Source organism: Mizuhopecten yessoensis, unplaced genomic scaffold, assembly GCF_002113885.1.
Source record: "Mizuhopecten yessoensis strain PY_sf001 unplaced genomic scaffold, ASM211388v2 scaffold10965, whole genome shotgun sequence".
In the NCBI taxonomy this organism is placed as follows: Eukaryota; Metazoa; Mollusca; class Bivalvia; order Pectinida; family Pectinidae; genus Mizuhopecten; species Mizuhopecten yessoensis.
In genome coordinates this window covers 129916-148561 of record NW_018408810.1, presented here as the reverse complement: position 1 = coordinate 148561, position 18646 = coordinate 129916, and the positions used below count along the sequence as shown (strand labels likewise).

The 18646-nt window shown below is 34.6% G+C and overlaps 1 protein-coding gene across 1 annotated transcript in view; it reads right to left on the bottom strand.

Annotated features, from left to right (window-relative positions):
• LOC110464137 (calmodulin-like) overlaps positions 1–18209 on the bottom strand; it is a 28357-nt gene extending 10148 nt beyond the window's left edge. Inside the window, exons 1-2 of the mRNA XM_021519204.1 lie at positions 18138–18209; positions 7097–7151 (exon numbers count right to left, since the gene is read on the bottom strand). Of these exons, the coding sequence (XP_021374879.1) occupies positions 7097–7151; positions 18138–18209 (127 nt within the window). The remainder of the gene's footprint in view (positions 1–7096; positions 7152–18137) is intronic.
• Positions 18210–18646: the final 437 nt, after the last annotated feature.

The following is an 18646-nucleotide window of genomic DNA, read 5'->3' as shown; positions in this document are numbered from 1 at the left end:
ATACATTGAACATGAAGCCATTGAGTATGCCAGTGAACATGCTAGCAAGTTGTTTACATGTTTCTTAGACGCTTCGAAAGCTTTTGACTGTGTGTGGCATGACGGTCTGTTTCTCAAATTCGCACGTTTGGGGTTCAGTCGGAAATATGTATGTGTAATTATGTCTTTGTATAAAGATATGTTTAGTGTTGTTATTCATCAAAACTTGGCATCGAAAATGTTTAAGATATGCCAGGGAACCCGTCAGGGAAGTATTATCTCCCCTTGGTTATACTCTGGTTTATATTAATGATCTCTTGAATGATCTTTGTGAATCTCAATATTCCTTTAGTATTTGTGAAACCAACATTACTTGCCCAACACAGGCAGACAATATATGTCTTCTTGCTTTTTCTAAACACAATTGAGATTTGCTCATGAATATTTGTTATAAGTATAGCTGTAAATGGAGGTTTAGATACAATCCCTCCAACTCAGTAATTATTGTTTTTAACGATCGAACTAGTAACCATTCACAGTCGAACCGTAGGTGGCACCTAGGCGACAATGACGTCACTGAATGTACAAATGTTAAACATGTTGGGATTAGTGTAAATAAGTTTAAACCAGGTCGCCCTGATGTCGATGAAGTTATCCACAAACTACGTGGTCAATGTTTTGCTCTTTTGAATTGTACTTTATTCGGCCACAGCATCAACCCTTTAACAGGAGTGAAACTAGTCCTCTCTATTGTTCTCCCAAGAAGCATGTTTGGCTGTGAGTTGTGGTACTCACTTACAAACTCAGATTTGCGTCGTCTGGAATCAGTACATCACTTGTGTGCCAAACTAATTCAAAATATCCCCCTGAGGACCAGATCTGACATCGCATTAGGTATCCTTGGTTTATCATCGCTTCATTTACATGTAGATCGATGGAAGCTTCGATTTTTGCGGCATTTTGTAAAACCAAAACCAATTGTACATCTAAACATCTGTTTTTATTGCGATTGTATCACAATCGCCTTGGTGTAAATAAAGCTATAAAGGGTTTTATTGTTGATGCAATTGACATACTGTATAAGGACAACTTCCATGACTTTTTAAATTAATTCTTTTAGGCGGGTAATTTTCGTCCAAAGTTACGTTGGAAATATCTAGTTAAAAATGTTCTTCTTTGTAAAGAATAAGATGACTGGAAAACTCGTTTAAATAATTCGTCTTATTTTTCGAGTTTCAAAAATCTTCATCCTGAAATGACAACTTTAGTGATCTGGTACTTTTCAAAATATCATCCTTCTTTTATTGGAACTTGCAAAACTGTTTCCAAAATGTGGATTGCTCAACCTGATTGCAAACTATTTTGCGCTAATTGCAAGGTCACTTTTGAAGACGCAGTCGCCTATGTTTGTTTGACTGCGGCGAATTAGAATTAGCAAATTTGCGGGATACTCTTTCGACAAATTTTGTAAATAAATATCCTGTGTATGTTTATGTGTCTTTCGACCAGTCAGACAGAGAGGTTCATGTGGCTGGGTGCTCCAAGCGATATTATTTGTGATACTCTTAATGACGATGTTAAATCGCTCACGTCTTTTATCAAAGATTGCCTAATATTTGCGGAAAAAGCGTTCTGAATGACCTTCCAATAAATCTAGCTAATGATGTAGCTGTCATTGCAATGAGTCTTCCTTTAAACACTTTTCATTGACTTATAACGTGTCTTTACATTTTTTCAAGATGTGATTATGAAATGATATTAATATCAATTGTATCTAAATGTTTGTCTGCACATTTTTCTTTTGTTCTCATGTCACTTACACGTTCTCATCCACATTGTACTCTTCATTATTTTGGAGGAAATAAAGATATGAATGAATAGCAGTTTTCTTGTATTCATAATTTTTATTTAAATGTCTATTTACAATATAATCACAGGAATGATCAGTACATATGACCGGCATCCGTTTATCAATATTTAAATATCTACAGCGCATAAACGGTAAGATACGGTAACACTGTGTATAAATATAGCTGCCCGGTACAGAGTTTTTACGAATAAAACAATTAACTACGCTGACACATCTTCTTAAACTTTCCATGACATAGACCCAGCCATGACCTCCAAAGCATTTAATCAATCAAATTTCCCCTTAACAGAATAAAATTCTTCCAGCATCATTGAGGTCATCTTATCAATCAATTTCCTGTACCAATCACAGAAAGTCTTATTCAAACAGAAACTAGACATCCATCCTCATCTTTGTTTCGTGTTACGTTTCAGAGGCAGTCATTTATGAACGCTCTGACTACAACTATCTAATACATTATCATATCAAAACGCTTTGATTTATTATTCTTTGTCTCTAGTCTTGTCATTGCATTTCTAATAGTTTTTATCGATGCCTAAAAACGAGTTTATTTTCGTAATCAAATATGAGTTATCTGTCTTGCACGTTTACATTAATAATTCCGCTTTTAATATCTACCATATCACGTGGTCTACAACTTTGTGTCAAGAATGTGGGCTAATGTGTCCGAAGAACAAACTGCACAACGATGCGTAAATGATTAACTTCGATTCGAGAGTTTAGGGCGTTGCTAGTAGTCATATCGGAATATCCGTATTTATCTAAGTACATCTCATGCATTGCATTTTTTCATGAAGTGCCATTTGCGCATTTTTGCAATAGAAACGGATATGTGCAAAGTGATTGACTTCGCGTTTTCGAGATTATATGGATGTCCCCTACCTTTCCATTATTTGCCATATTTGAAGACCTGAACATTCATCGAATGGCGAATACAACGAAAAAATACTGCCATAGAAATTGCCAATATATATAGTATTTGTCAACTGTTTCTTGTCATGTTGGGTAATTAAATAATTTAGGATTTTATATTTGGTTTTGGGGAGACTTGAACAGGTTGGATTGTATAGTCTTCTTGAATATGGCCAGTCTTTGACTACACGGTAGCATATGGTAAGCTATTCCGCAGCGTGACGGAAACTATTCCAAAGCATTTGTTTCCATATGTCACAGTACGAGATTTGAGGATACACAGCAGGGATTCTGCTTTCAACAAAAGCGATCGTGAAGTCATCCAATGCCTTGTATGTGTATACGGTAATTTTAAACTGCCACCTGTATCTTACAGGCAACCAACGCAATAAATCCAGCATTGGTGTGATGTGCTCTGTCTTTTGGTACGAGTAACCAGACGTGCTACTGTGTTCTAGACACTTTGCAGACGACTTGTTAATTTGTCAGATATACCATAGACAAGTCCAACATAGAGGTAACAAGTAAATACAAGTCTGTCATGCATCTCCATATATGGGCTATACATGACTATTAGTTCCCTATTCTTCAGATTTTTATTTAGCATGTTGGCGTTCATCCAGGTACTGATGACAGATTTTGATGCCTAATTTTGTTGTTAATTCAAATTGTGACGTCGCAATAATATAAGGTCATGATATATAATTTGCTATGTCCTAACCATATATAACATCAGGTCCACGTTACGAGTTATTTGAACGCTGCCTTTACTACATGTCTTTCCTTTCCCATTGATATTTGTAATAATTCCTATCAGATAATGTTTTTCAACCCGAATTGCGAATATCAATTGCGCATATGACGGTTTTGTTTCTTATTTCACGCATCATACTCCATTGTAAGAGAAGTTATGGTACCGTCATTTTTCGTATTGTAATATCGGAGCTTTTTACTATGATTTCGTGGTTTTCACCTAGCCACATTTACCTTGATTGGAAGCTGTAATACCTCGCGTTATATAGCGAAATGTAGCCCCTTACGACCATAGTATTTAAATGAACCTTAAAAAAATGTCACTTTGTAGCACTCTGTCGGATCGCAAAGGTTATTGACATGCTGTAATTCCTTCCGGTGAACCAAAGACATTGATTTTAATCCCTTATGACAAACTTGCCAAACGTCGCGCTATAAACCATTTAAATAACTACAGCACACGTTTAATGTATCAAAAAGTGCATGCGTGTATTCCAATATTTAATTCGTGTCTTTAAAAAGACATATTTAGGGGTTGAAATTGTTAGGGAACATAGCATCTTTCAAGAGGCTTGTTTATCTTTTCCTTCAAATATTAAACATTAGTCTTCTTCTTCACTGCAATTATGTTTATTACACGGATTCGGAGTGTTAAAACTAAACGGCATGTTTTTTTTTATACTGATAACTTCCTTCCACATCTACCGCTGTATGTAGTTAATTCTTTTATTTATGTTAATACGTGTTTCGATTTACTGACAATACCCTACTGAAGGAATACAATTTGTACTTCGGGAGAGAAGATTCAATTTGTCTTGATTAAATGACAGAAATTTTTCACTCACAATACAAGTATATACAGAATATCAATACACAGATAAATGATATTATCATATAGCTGTGTGTATGGTTATCTTTTAATCATGGAAACGTGTTTCATGATTTGTGAGAAGTATTTGCAGAATTTGTCGATTAAGGCGGACAAGTAGATTTGATTTTGAGGAAGAGAATTGCTATGAGGATTGCTGATCGCTATGGTTATCCCTCGTTGTACCATTTGTTTGTTATTAATATAATTCATATAATACAACAATGATGCCAAGTACTATATTTAACTATGTGACCTTGTCTAGTCATTCTTTTGATTGTAAAACAATGACCGAATATGTGGTAACACGGATGAATTACCCACCATGTTAATAGCATAGCATTGTTAAACATCAATATAATCGGATTGTTTATTTACTCTTTTCAATTGCAAATTGAAAATTTACAATTGTCGAAGCTGTGGTAAAACAGATGTGTTTTTTATGTCCATTATGGGTTGTTGTTATCATCAAATTACTATAAATATCAATCAAATGAGCTTGTCTTTTCATTTTCGAATGTGAAATGAAAACATTGCTACTTGTGAATGTATCTGTAGTTCTAACCAATGTTATCACTATTACTCGTCTAAACATTACTCGCTGACAAATCAACGTTCCATGTTTCCCGATATACAATATGATTTGATTTATGGTAACTGCAATTTCTAGCAGTTTTTGTATCTCATCACTGTCTCAATCAGGTGCAAACAAAAGTGTTGTTGTTGTATCTTTGTTAATGACAAAATGGAGCTCATGACAGAATTGAGCATATTATTATGCATTCTCTGCTATGAGGATATCAACGAAAAAATCTGATCTGCTACAGGTAACCGCAATTTCAATTTATGAAGTTTTGTTTTCATTATTTTACCCTATTACAGCACTTTATCTCTTATAATCAATGTTTAACTTTTGTCCGTTAAGGCATAGAAGTTATCAGTAAAGGAAACCTCCATAGAAAGTTCTTAAAACTTCGAACAGTTCTTCCTCTTGAGTATCAAATTAACTATGGTATAAAAGAATCACTAGAAATATGTTGCAAGGACGCACCTATGTAAATATTGAGTTTATTGACGAGGAAAGCAAAACAAAGTCACGTTTGACCATTAAGGAGTCGTCAGTAAAACTAAGTTCAAAACAATGAAAGAAATATATGTAGAAATATACCGAAGGGGAAAGGTGCCTATATATCCTCTTTTTGCAAATTTTGGAAAAAGTACACACGTTATTCTTAAAAAAGTCATTTGACCCATGCCAAAATTTATAATTTTGATAATGATAATACACAACATTTGTATAGTGCCCTTATTAATTTGCAAAATTACTGAAAGGCGCTTATAGTTCATGATTAATAGTATTCCTACAGTGACAGTTATATATATAATAGATAAAAACGCATTTAAAACAGCATTTTATATAACTGTATCTGACCTAAACACATGTATCGCTATATATGCATAACTAATTAGATATAAAAGGTGGTGTGTACATGACGTCTGCGCAGAAGAGCCCAAAATGCAGATCTAGAAAGGAGGGTCTTAATATCTTTCTTGAATTTAGAAAGAGCAGTGAATAAAAGTATACATGTATGTGTGACCGCCATACACACCAAAAATAGCGTGCACACATCATCCATACATCGTGCGTACATCATCCATACATCGTGCGCACACCATCCATACATCGTGCGCACATCATCCATACATCGTGCACACATCGTCCGTACATCGTGCGCACACCATCCGCACATCGACCACTAATGGTGCGCACAGCTGTGCGATTTAACCGTCGTTCCCCTCGTTGTGCACTTCTCTCCGAGCAATTGTGTGATTACGTACAATTGGTTGATCAATACTACGGAATGAAAACAAATCCGGAAGGCCGTATGAAATAAGAAATACTGTTTATGTAAATTTCTTATTATATTAATTAAGATCATGTTTAAGTTGATAATGCGTGTTACGCAGTATGACAGTGACCGTTAGACTGTCAAGAATGGGATTGGCCAGAGTTATACCTCGCCTGTGCCTGACAAACAGAGCTGTTATGTGATACCGTATCGCTGTTATGAAAAAAATCACTATGTTAAGTATTTGTTATTTGCATTCGTGTTGGTCTATATCTCCTCTTTTTACTTGGATTTTCACACCTTGATGTGTTACGTAAGTGCCCTGGGTGGGGAAAACTACAATTCAGGTACATGTATAAGTGGTTATAATTATCTGTTTATTAGACCATGTTCATTTGTGGTATAATTTTTCATGTGTCGATTTGGATCGATTAAAAAAAAAAAAAAAAAAAAAAAAAAAAAAAAAATTTTTTTTTTAAAAAAAAAAAAAAAAAAAAAAAAAAAAAAAAACATTTCTTAATTTAAGAAAAATAATGATAGAAAGATCATTTGACATATGTAGCTAAACCATAATCATACTTAAAAATCAAGTTTATTTGTTTAAACACGAAACCGTAGATATTGCTAAGTCATTTCTCAATTTACACCAACCACGATGGTCATCGCACAATGTTTGTCCATTGTCCGCACAAATGTGCGTAAGCATTAATCCTCCAGATTTTTACCGTTCACACATCGTGCACACATCGCGCGCACACCACACATCGTGTTACGTTGTGCTATCCTACTATTGTCTAGGATGATAATGTTAAAAGAAACAATCTTAACATCAAGGTGATTCTTCAGATGATATATATACTGTACCTTGTCTCTGATCTTCTGTCAGCTCAATATCGCTGACGCTGTATGACCTCTGCACCTGTAATTCAAAAGTAGATATATAGGTTTTACAACTTAGATAGTTGGAAATCCTGATCAATGGGTACAGAATAAATTCCTCAAATTATATAAACAAAAAATTAGTTCGCATTTTCAATAAACACTTGGTCAAGTTTGGTTTCTATGTTATTTGGATTCCTGATGGTTTGATGCTTTGAAGTCCCTCAAATTACCAACCTGTATATTTGAATTCATCACTCATGGTCTTAGACGGTTGGAGTGTTTAATCAATATCGTTTCATTGACGACACACAATAGATTGAGAAAATAATACACCTGCTGTTACCCACTGCCTGTATCGTACGAGGCGCCTTTTATGGGAACCCCTGCATAATTTGTGATTTGCTTTTGTGCTACTTGGGGACAAGAAAGCGACCAAAATAAATCTGCTGCACCCATTGCAACATTTGGGATCTTTATCTTTCTTTCTACTTTTGACTAGCTTTTGTATCCTAGCGGCTTTCTTGGCGATACCTCACTTCTGCCTTTTATGCTGGGCGTTCGCCCAGGTGGGAAAGGCAATGGGTCCTCTCCCCAGAGCGGGACATATCAAAGTCATTAAAAAAGGTAGTTGTTATTCCCTGCTTAACGTTCAGCGATAAGGGTAATGACAACAACTGGTTCACCCATTGTCAGTATAATGTAACCGGGCGGAATACTGTGCTTGGGCATGATATTTCAATGAGATAGCACTATAAAGTCGGCATCAGATCTGCGCTATCACAAGGAGGCAAATACACCATCACACTCTGTCTCCGGCACACAACCGCACATGCACGCATACACACATGGAGGTACGTCCTTACATGACCTCAGGTGTAATCAGGACGTTACACAAATATAACCAATCTAAACCAAACACACACAATAGTATTTTTATTTTTACCCAAAATAAACAGCAATTAGTTTATTATTATTTCATTTTCTTGCTTATTTTTATATTAATCGATATAGTCAATGTTTCAATCTTTAAATAAAACACATGATACTTTTTAACACAAATAAGTTCAGCTCTTCTGCTTAAAATGAATTGAAATTAAAATCGATAATGATTTTTTACTGTTGCGATATAAATGTAATACAACGGATAAAAAGAAACCAACACAAATTCGACCTAATTTCATCTTTTGCAATGTAAAAAGAACTTTTTTTAAGATCGATAGTGGATCATGTTTGGTTAATATGTATGCGTTGTTTAATCTGCTCCTTTACCGTTACAGAACTGCGCATTCAGGAAATAGAAAAACAAGTAACAAGCTTTACCCTTCGAATACCTTATTAAGATTATTATTTCAACAAATTAGTCGCCTCCGCATCCCATTCAAGCAGGCTCTTTAATCTCATAATGCCAGTCGCGCCCAACATGGACATAATTCAATCTTCTCAGCGTGTACACATAGCGTGGAACGGGAAGCCTCGGCCTCTTTGCAGTTTCAAGGGAATAAAATCAGTCTTGCCGATCAAATAAAAGGGCTTGTCTTAATTTAGAAAATTTGATAGCCTTTCTTTTTAGAGTTAGCACTACTTGCCCGAAGTCCAATAACAAAACAAACTAAATTGTATCTGTTAGATTCCTTCAGAATGTTTTTATTTTCTTTCTGGTAAAAGTGACAGTAGCATGTGTTGGTACAACCATTTATCCTAGGATTGAATTGCAAGCGCAATATCTAGTCTTTTCAGTGATTAATAACGTTTTTGTCTTTACGTCTTGAACTAGAGCCATTCAATTGATGAATGAGCTATGCAAAACCCGTTATTTGCTTTCCCTATGTGTTGCAACACGACTGGCACGAATAGGCCACATAATTGTCCCCTGGGGTGCACTTACGCGCTTCAACGAATTAAGTATTAGCTTGCTCTAATGATTTGGAAGCTAGTCTTAGAAGTGTCTCGCAGTCACCGCGATGTAGCCATATGAGGTATAATATAATTGATATACATCATCAATGAGCATACAAGGGATCATAAATATTTTAAAATAAAACGTATCCTATGTATTCCGTCTTTGCGTATTGCAGAGTTATCCTCTCTTGGGAGCAGGTATTAATTGTTACGTCATTGGTTTGTGTGAGAAAATTACGTCATTTTCTCAAAAATTGATGACGTTATTCTCACAAACAAGTGACGTAACAATCAATACCTGCTCCCAGGAGAAGATAACTCTGCACTATGCAAAGACTGAATATATAGATATATAATTACATTCAAATAATTCTTATACAAGAGGTCCTGTAAGGTAGACAATTCCAATCGGGGATAAATGATGGAATTAAGAAGAAAGCAATAACCCCGTTTTAACTATCAATCTCAAAAACCAGAAAAAAGTGTGAAATAAAATGAAAGATTGCTAATAACTAAGATTTTTTTTAACTGTTTTTACCAATTTAAAATTCACTATAACTAGGTAACCAAATATAGAACGCTGCAGTCGATACTTTAGACAATCTTATTAAAGATTACAATACCAGTATAGCTAATCCGAGTTCACAATAATTTATGATACGCTTGATTTTTGTTTACACGCCTTTATAAAAATATATTTGTACATGTAAGTTTCTATTCCATATTCATCATTACTAGTGGAAATTGCATTCATAGGACTATGGCAGCAAATATAATAAATCAGTGTTATTTTGACGCTTTCCCCCGCAAAGCAAAACGTGTGAACATCGTAATAAGCAAACATTTAGATGAAGTTTGGCTTTCCAGAATTTGTCAATATATTGGATACAGCAGCTTCTTTGTAACAAATAACAAGAATACTCTATGCAGGTCTCTTGTAAATATTATTTTATTATGTAACACATTAGGCTCGTCCTATTAAATATAAAATGATTATTAATTACTATACAAAAGACACAATAGTGGATTAGAAGCATTTACAATTAATATATCAATTAGGATCTGTGGTTTTTTTTAATTACGAACAGATTCAAGTCTTGATGTATCGAGCAACATGCGTTCATGCTATATAATGTTATCGTGATAAGCGGATGTAGTCAATATATTTATATATAAGTGTATTAAAAAACACCCATCATGAAAACGTCAACTTGGAGACACTATTTACATATTTATCAACATAATGTAAATATGTTTTGCCCGTCACAGTGAGTATGAATGTACAATATTTTGCGTACTAACATTAGACGTCATTTTTAAAATAGATTTACAAAAGAGGGTAAATAAAGCGAGAACAAGCGTGCCCTGGTCTACAGTAAAAATTGGTGTCGAGATATCCAATTTGTTCATGATAACGAAGTTCGACCGTATCATTTAGAATAAAGTGATCATTAAATATTGTTAATAATGATTGGTTAATCTAACAATGCCCTGCAGGAACAGGTTGAAGAGAAGAAAAGTGTCACACAGATGTTGAAAGATGGTTACCTTAGGGGAAACAAATTAGTCGCACTAACACTTCTCTTTGGTATTACTGGCTATAACAGTTCTGGGGAGTGATGGGTTTGCGATGACGTGCAAATCCTCACAGTACGTAATTTTCTTTAACTTGGTATTAATTTCTTTTAAAGGAAACAATTACATTTCTGTGGTGGTTTCGCTATATTATTCCATTATGTTCTGGCTGCAGTTTGCTTTGCTCATTGGTCATCGATTTTTGTCCGAGCCAGGCCAACTAGTCTAACAAATTGACTTTCGGAGCTGAGCTTATATCTCTGGTGATTCGGAGACGTCGGTTTTACTGGTGAAGATTTTGGAACACAAATGACATTATATTGACACAGCAATTCTCTTTAATTTTCGCCTTCAACCAGCAAGAGTAGCAGAACAAGCAGTTCGTCAATGAAACTTTTCTTCGCCAATCCCAAATTGGATTGCCCTAAATCTAAAAATTTGTCCAAATTGAACCCCAGAGTTATATTAAGGGATTTTCCTCGTTCCGCTACCGTTCAATACTCGACCAATTCTCGTTTCGGTTAATGATTGAGCCTCGTGTACCATGTCTACGGCCGTTTGACCACTTGACCAATTGCTTTTTCCTAGCAGTAAGCGATAATCAGAATAGCTAAATGTAGTTAAGTGACATCAAAGAATGCAGTCTTTGGGAAAAAAGTCATGTAAGAACGTTATTCAGAGAAAAAAGCAATATGCAATCTTGTCCACTAACAAGAGACTTAGAAGGATGTATGCTTTATTACTTTGATTCCTAGGAACAACAATGGTAGGTTACTGTTCTTTATTGTTGACACGATGCCGGTTTTGATGTTACCCTCATTTGTTGACGCTCTTGCAAATGATTACCCTACTTTCACGGCAGCCTCGGTAGACCCATTGACCTAGTTTGTTGCATCAGTTTTGAAACCCGATGTAAAGAAACTCATCCGTTTAAACTCCTCTCTATGGTTGCTACGTTTATCGGGCCTCTGTTAGATTCATGAAATATCATACTGTATACGTTTCATCGTTTTTATTCTTTTCTATAATATGGATAAGGCGTTTGGAAAAAAAATGAAAGCAACTTTAATGTCGATAGTAAGAAATACTACAATTAGTTTGGTTATTATTTATTAATAAAGATAGGTTTATTCACTTATACTTATTCAGTTATTCACTTGTACTTATCCAGTCAAAAGCTCAATATTATCGCTGTAATGTTTATTATATTGGATTGAATTAATTTGACTCATATTTGTCACATTCTGTACGCGAAATTCATTTAGGTTTATCTATATAGCTATATCATAGTCTAGGTTTAGGTTTGAAAAGAATGTATCGCTGTGACTTTATTCAACTTGATCCTTTTATATATATTATACATTTCAATTACTTTCTCTAAGCTATTTTAAACTACCGTATAAAAATACATATAATTATATATTACTAAGACAATTATATAACCATGCCTATCTATTTTGTAACAAAAGAAATATTATGAAACTGTTCGAAAAAACTGTAATCGAATAAGGCTGGCGCATTTTACTTATCACAGTGAAAACCTAATTTGAAAGACATTGAGATTAGACCTCCCTCCCCGTAATTGTTATACGATTACCTGTTCATGCATATTTATTGTTCCGTTAACTCCGGTTGCGTTTATATTACATTATCACACTTTCTCCTATAATTAACTCTAATTAGGTCAGACGTAACCAATTTTGTTTGAAACGCTCTATTAGACATTTAGTGTGTTCCTAGCATTTTTCAATTAACGTTGTTCTGAAAGAGTAGTTACCCTGAATGAGTGCATCAAAAGACAATCGATAATTCTAAATGTAATATTTAGAATCTTGTTCAGAGATTTCCAGATGAGTTATAGTATTCCATCATTGTTCTGATTCTCGCCTTACGATAAATTATTTTCTGTTTGACAAGGCACACATACATAAACTGACATGCACTTTCATCAAATCTGTTTTTATGTTGGGTTTTTCCGTTAAAAATTGTTCATTCCGAAAAGCATGGTTTTATTTTGTTTAAAGGATCCCATGTCCTATTAGCAGCTTAGGTTCCTCCATGTGTGCAATGCATGGTCGTGTGTTGAAGGCGGTTTGTTGTTGATGCCTACCTGAGAGTGCTACTTTATTGAAATACCATGCCGAAGCACCAGCACAGTATTCCGCACGGTCACATGGTATTGACAACAGATGTTAATGTTCCCGACTGTATGTTTAATTATGTTTTGTATACTGTGTAGTAGATTTAAGCAATAAACATAAAATACTACCCAGCCAGGATTTCTACCAGTGACGCTTCTAGCTACGTAAGGCATTTTTTACCGATTTTCAAATATGACATCTTGTTAAATAACTTCATTTAAGATTTGTTGGTAGAGCCTAGGATTGGCACACAGCAAAACATCTATCAGCATCGATACTGAGAATATAATTTCATTTTTATCTATGTTTTTAATTTCTAAATAAATATCCTACGTTACAATTTTTTGTTACACTTTTTAACTGATCCAGGATGTTCCAAATAAAATGCAGATTTCATTTTTTATCAAAATTATTGAAACGTTGCATAATAATTAATGTCACTCCAGGTATCTTTGATGTCTTGTTTATCTTATAGCGTAACTTTATTTCAAGGCTTAATAATTGTATTTTTGATATGAATACAGATTTATGACAGTTTTAAGTCCTACAACAACATAAAAAAGCAATGTTCACTTGATCACAGAAAAATGTCAATTTGTAACATAATCATAGTGAAATGACAATATTTTGTCAAATGATCCCAGTGACAAGCGTTTACATAATGTATTTTGTCACCTGACCGTAATGAAATACAAATATGTTTTTCCGTGATCTCACTAATATGGCAATATTTTATCGAATGTGATTTGGGTCACAAGAACATATCCTTTATTATTATGCACCTCTTAATTAAAATAATTAATTAGCAGCACACGTATCTCTTGCTTAAAATATGAACCCATAGATACTCTTGTAATCCTTACGAAATTTATTTCAGCATACATGTAGCAAACAAATATAGGATCAGGTAAACACGTGAGTTGTAGATATATTTCGTACACAAGGAAGTGTCACATCATGGCTTCAAACCGAAAGCTGAGTATTTGAGTTTGATTTGCATTATTTTTGCATTTGGTCATTCAACTCTCAAAATCAAATCATGACACTGTCTATTAATAATAATAACTCGAGGTTCTTATATACCGCTTTATCACAACCGAGTTCGTAGGTCGTCTCAAAATGGTTCACAGATTACTATTCGTGGTTATAGGGCGTTTGCACCCAGCTACTATCATTCCCAACTCCCTGGGGAGTATACAACCGGACCTGCCATTTCGCCGCTAACAGCTAGCATTCAACAATTCTAGCGCTGCCTAACCACGTACTCATTTACAGCTGAGTAGACTGGAACAAGCGGAGTAAATTATCTTGCGCTCAAAGATACAACACAGTGCCGTGCCGTGACTGGAACTCGCAACCCTTCGGTCACGAGCCCGGCGTCCTACCACTAGACTACCGTGCCTATTATATTGCTTCTGTTGATATGGAATAACATAAGTATAGTGAGTGTTACATACCACGGCTCTCTTACAGCCAAAAATATTATAAAAAGAAGGCATTTTTGTAGCCATCAACACAATATATGAGCCAAACAGATAAACAAAGTAGTACTTAGTGCGTTAGTTATGAGTAAGCCACAACGACTATATAAATCTTGAATGCAGTTGTTGTTATCACTCAGTTAGTATTAAAGGAAACTCTCAATAGTCCAGAAAACAGAAGTGGTTGGATGCCGTTAGTTGGGTACCTGGTTTGTAATTAGCAATAATAAGCAAAATGTGTAAAGTACCTATATATAAACAACAACAGATTACGAAAGTGTCAACAAAATCCTGACTCCAACTCAAAATCTAAAAACCAAGGTCAAAAATTAAACAAAGGAACGATTCACATTGACACCATTGAAAAAGAAAAACCAAACGTTCCGGAAGAGAAATTGTCTTTTTCTTCATGAACGACACCCGCGATAGCCGGGGTAGTGAAAAAACAAGGTTACCTATTGAGTGTAAAAATAGCATTGACCTTTTATATATATAAAAAAAGAAATTCTAAAGAGATCATGCTAGTGACCATAAAACCTTAGGCTTCACTTGTCGCATCCTCGATACTCTGTACCTCTGGAATATGACAAAATTGAAGGCACGAAAATAGCGATTTAATTGGTTTTAAATATGAAAAAAATGGCCAATCGCTAGGCTGTTACATACCTGCCCTTTTAAGTTTACAAAGGAGAGACATCCTACTTACAAGCCTGTCAAATTTACCGTTATGCAATTATTTTGATGTACATCAAAGGATCGAATTACTTTAATTGTATCATCCACAGTAAGCCACACACAGAGCCTTCAAGTTCGTCATGACAGATCCCAGAGGTATAGAGAAATGAAATTACGAGGATGACATAGTCTTCATGTATTACGTAATTCACGTCGAACGTATTTATTGACATCTAGAAATACTCGTCAACACGTAACGTACATCGTACAACAAAGCTACAAGCCTATATTTGTCTATCCGTTATTTAGTTCTTTTCGCAGATTGCTAGTGTTTTCTATGAGGTGTCCAGGTAAACCAAGGAGTCCCCTATCGAAAAGCATATCTTCTCAGTACCCCAGGAACATTTCATGGCAAAATTGAAAGCTCCTTACCTGATATCTTGCAGATGATACAAGCGTTCTGGTTTAGTGTCTTTGATGAACATCAAAGGAATTGTGGTATGACGTAACAATAAAATCGAAAGGCTTTGAATTAGATTTCAGAGATAGAGGTGTCCTCGTAAGCTTTGGTAACTGATTCACGATTTGTAAAAGTCTATGAACCATGTGTTGAACAATCTCCAAGAGATGTCCCTCGAAACAAATCCAATAAACTATACTAACCATACATAAACGAAAGTGCGTCTGTCAAGTGATTACAGATATGGTACCATAGAAACAGTTTACATCATCCTTGCCCTGTCGTCTTTAATTTGTAAAAGTATAAAAACTACTCTGTTAAGTCTATCATACCAGATACTACATAACGGAAATTTTTCGCTCAACTTCTACTTCGGCAATGAGGGTGGGTTTAATAAGATAACGAATATTTAAACACGGTATAAGTTTCATGGTATGCAGAAATACTGCTTAAACAACTAACGAAGAACTAATTCATAGGTGTGTATGCTCTTACAACTAACGAAGAACTAATTCATAGGTGTGTATGCTCTTGCTTTTTTAATGAACAGCGAAAACAATTTGTCGCTGTGAATGAAATTCAGGTAAATCAGGGTACACTTATTAAATTATATATTAAATGAAAACAATGTCACAATTGATTTCGAATTAGGAAATTGTATAACACTGTTATTAAACTGCTCATACAGAACAGAAAACTTGTAAAAGTATTGCTTAATACCTTCTCGTTTTTTATCACATCGATCGTATTTACCTACTTTACCTTTTAATCAGGGTCAATACAGATTCATCTACTTCCACACCTTCCTCGATATTCATTTACAAAATGACAAATAGGGACGGTTGTACGATGAGCGTAACTATGTTCATTTTCGGATCATGAACTTTCTTTTCCTGGATAGTACCATCCCTGACAGTCCAGCTAACTGTGTTTATACGCCTCATGTGATTCGATATTAAAGAGATTTTCGAACTATCATAAAATCATAAACTTTCGTGGGACATTAACTTTCGTTTATTTCGTGGATAACAAAAATCAACGAAATTAAATCCCCACGAAAACATGTATTTTGTATGATATAGATAGGGGAAAATAAAAAATCAGCGAAATATAATGTCCTTGAAACAGGCTAGTATATGAAAACCGCGAACATTTTACTCCACGAAAATAAATGATTCTACAGTATCCGGAACGCCTTTTCTTAATCACAATCTTAGAACATAACCGAACATATATAAAGGGTTTCAAATAGTTTCCAAATCTCCAAATCAGGACATACTATTTTTCCATGTATTTTTATAAATCTTGATATGTAGAATTTACTAACATGGAAAGCAGAAACCAACCTATTTTAGGACATTTAAAGGTACTAATTTTTATTTCGAGATTTTTATTACATTACAGGTAGGGAAAGGGACATATTTACACACTTTTAATACACATGTTTGAGTCAGAAGATTATTGATATATCATTCAATCGAACTGTGATGCTCATCAAATGAAGTTTTAATCGATATCAGGATAAATTCTGGATATTTGAAATAAGAATCAGTGATAAAATTAAAGGATGGATCGATATCTATAAATAAAGCAGCAATCTTGGTGAATCCCAACAAGTCGGTCGTTCTAGAGCGTTTGTAAATAGTGATTTAAGAAGCCTGATGTACTGTTGATCTAATGATTTTATCTTATCTCTTTAATTTGTCCTTTTTGAAACAATTTTGCAATAAAAAATAAACATTATGTACCAAGGTAACGGAGATACAGGTTACAGAAATTAGTGACATTGTGTTTTCTTTTGAAAAGTGTTAAGGTAAGTATAGGAAATAAAACAATAATAATAAGACCGTAATTGGAAATCATAACCAAAAACAATTTGGCAAATTATGAATTAGGGAAAGTTTTATATGTAGATCCCTGCATTAATCAAATCATAAACGTTTACTGAAGTTTACAAGTAAGGAAAAATCGCTATCACTTGAGCAATCACAAAGTGTCACAAGAGTTATTTTGGTCAACATACTGTACCTTTTCTATTCATACATTCTGAATCACTTCAGGTATCCTACCATATTCTGTTTTTTTATTTTATATCTGAATCATTTGTGTTATTCTATATTGTGTTTCTAATCTCTCTGTTTCAGTGGCAGTCCTTTCTATTTTCTCTGTTTCAGGAGCATCAATCTTATTTTGGTCACGTCGTTTCACCTACGACCGATCAATCCCATTTCTTTGATGGATTATCCTAACCAGAATATCTTTCACTTTGAACCAAAATATTTGTTTCCGAAGTGTTTTGATAAATCAGTTTCAACTTTATGTATAGAGTCATTAAATTTCAGTGAACCGGATGTTTCCCTATGGATATATATAGGTGATGCAACCCTCACATTCTCCTGTATTTTAATCAGTCAGAAAAAAGGTCATGCCATATCAGTATATCTTTTTAATGAGTGTAATGCTCACCCTTTTTGCCATGGTAGTTCTACCCTGGGTTAAATTTACTTAAGCAATAACTATCACATTTTTTCAGCCATCAAAGTTTACCACATTTACCTAAGCAATCCTAAGATAACGCTCACTCTTTTAAGCTAATTTGTATCCTGTGTTGGACTAAAGGAATACCACTTACCCTTTTTAGCTATTTGTTTTGCCCCATGTTACCTTGGAGACCCTACGTTACCGTTCACTCTTTTTAGGCATTATAAGTTTACCCTGTGTCAAACTTAAACAATAACACAAACCTTCAACTATCATTGATTTCCTCTAGTAACTTAGGTAATAGCACTTACCCTTTGAGCCATCACATTTCGGTTCCTGATCGGTGAAGACGCCCGTCTTGTTGAAACGATCATGTGTTTCATGATCCGAACTGCCCCTCGCATACCAATGGAATCAATACAAGTATCTCAGTATATTTGTACCTGGTGAGGAAAGTTCAAGTCTAAATCCTTGTTTTCTACCTTTATCATATACCGAAGGTTTATCAAATGTTTCTTCAAATTAATTTCCGTTATTAATCATACTCATATAATGCTATGATATATCACATTTGTTGTAATATGCATATGTGTCCTTTTTCTGTAAGGGTTTACACTTAATCACTTAAAATAAAGAAAGTTCCCGTTTCTCTTCGTTGAATTACACAGATTGTGCAGCACACATCGTTTCCTGATACAGAGATGTCATTCTTAAGACAAGGTAAACAAATCCTCGACTACTTTCGGAAAAATTGATTAATTCGATATATATGTCCGATGTTTCCTCTACGCTTTCACAAAACCGTTGGTTTTGTACTTGG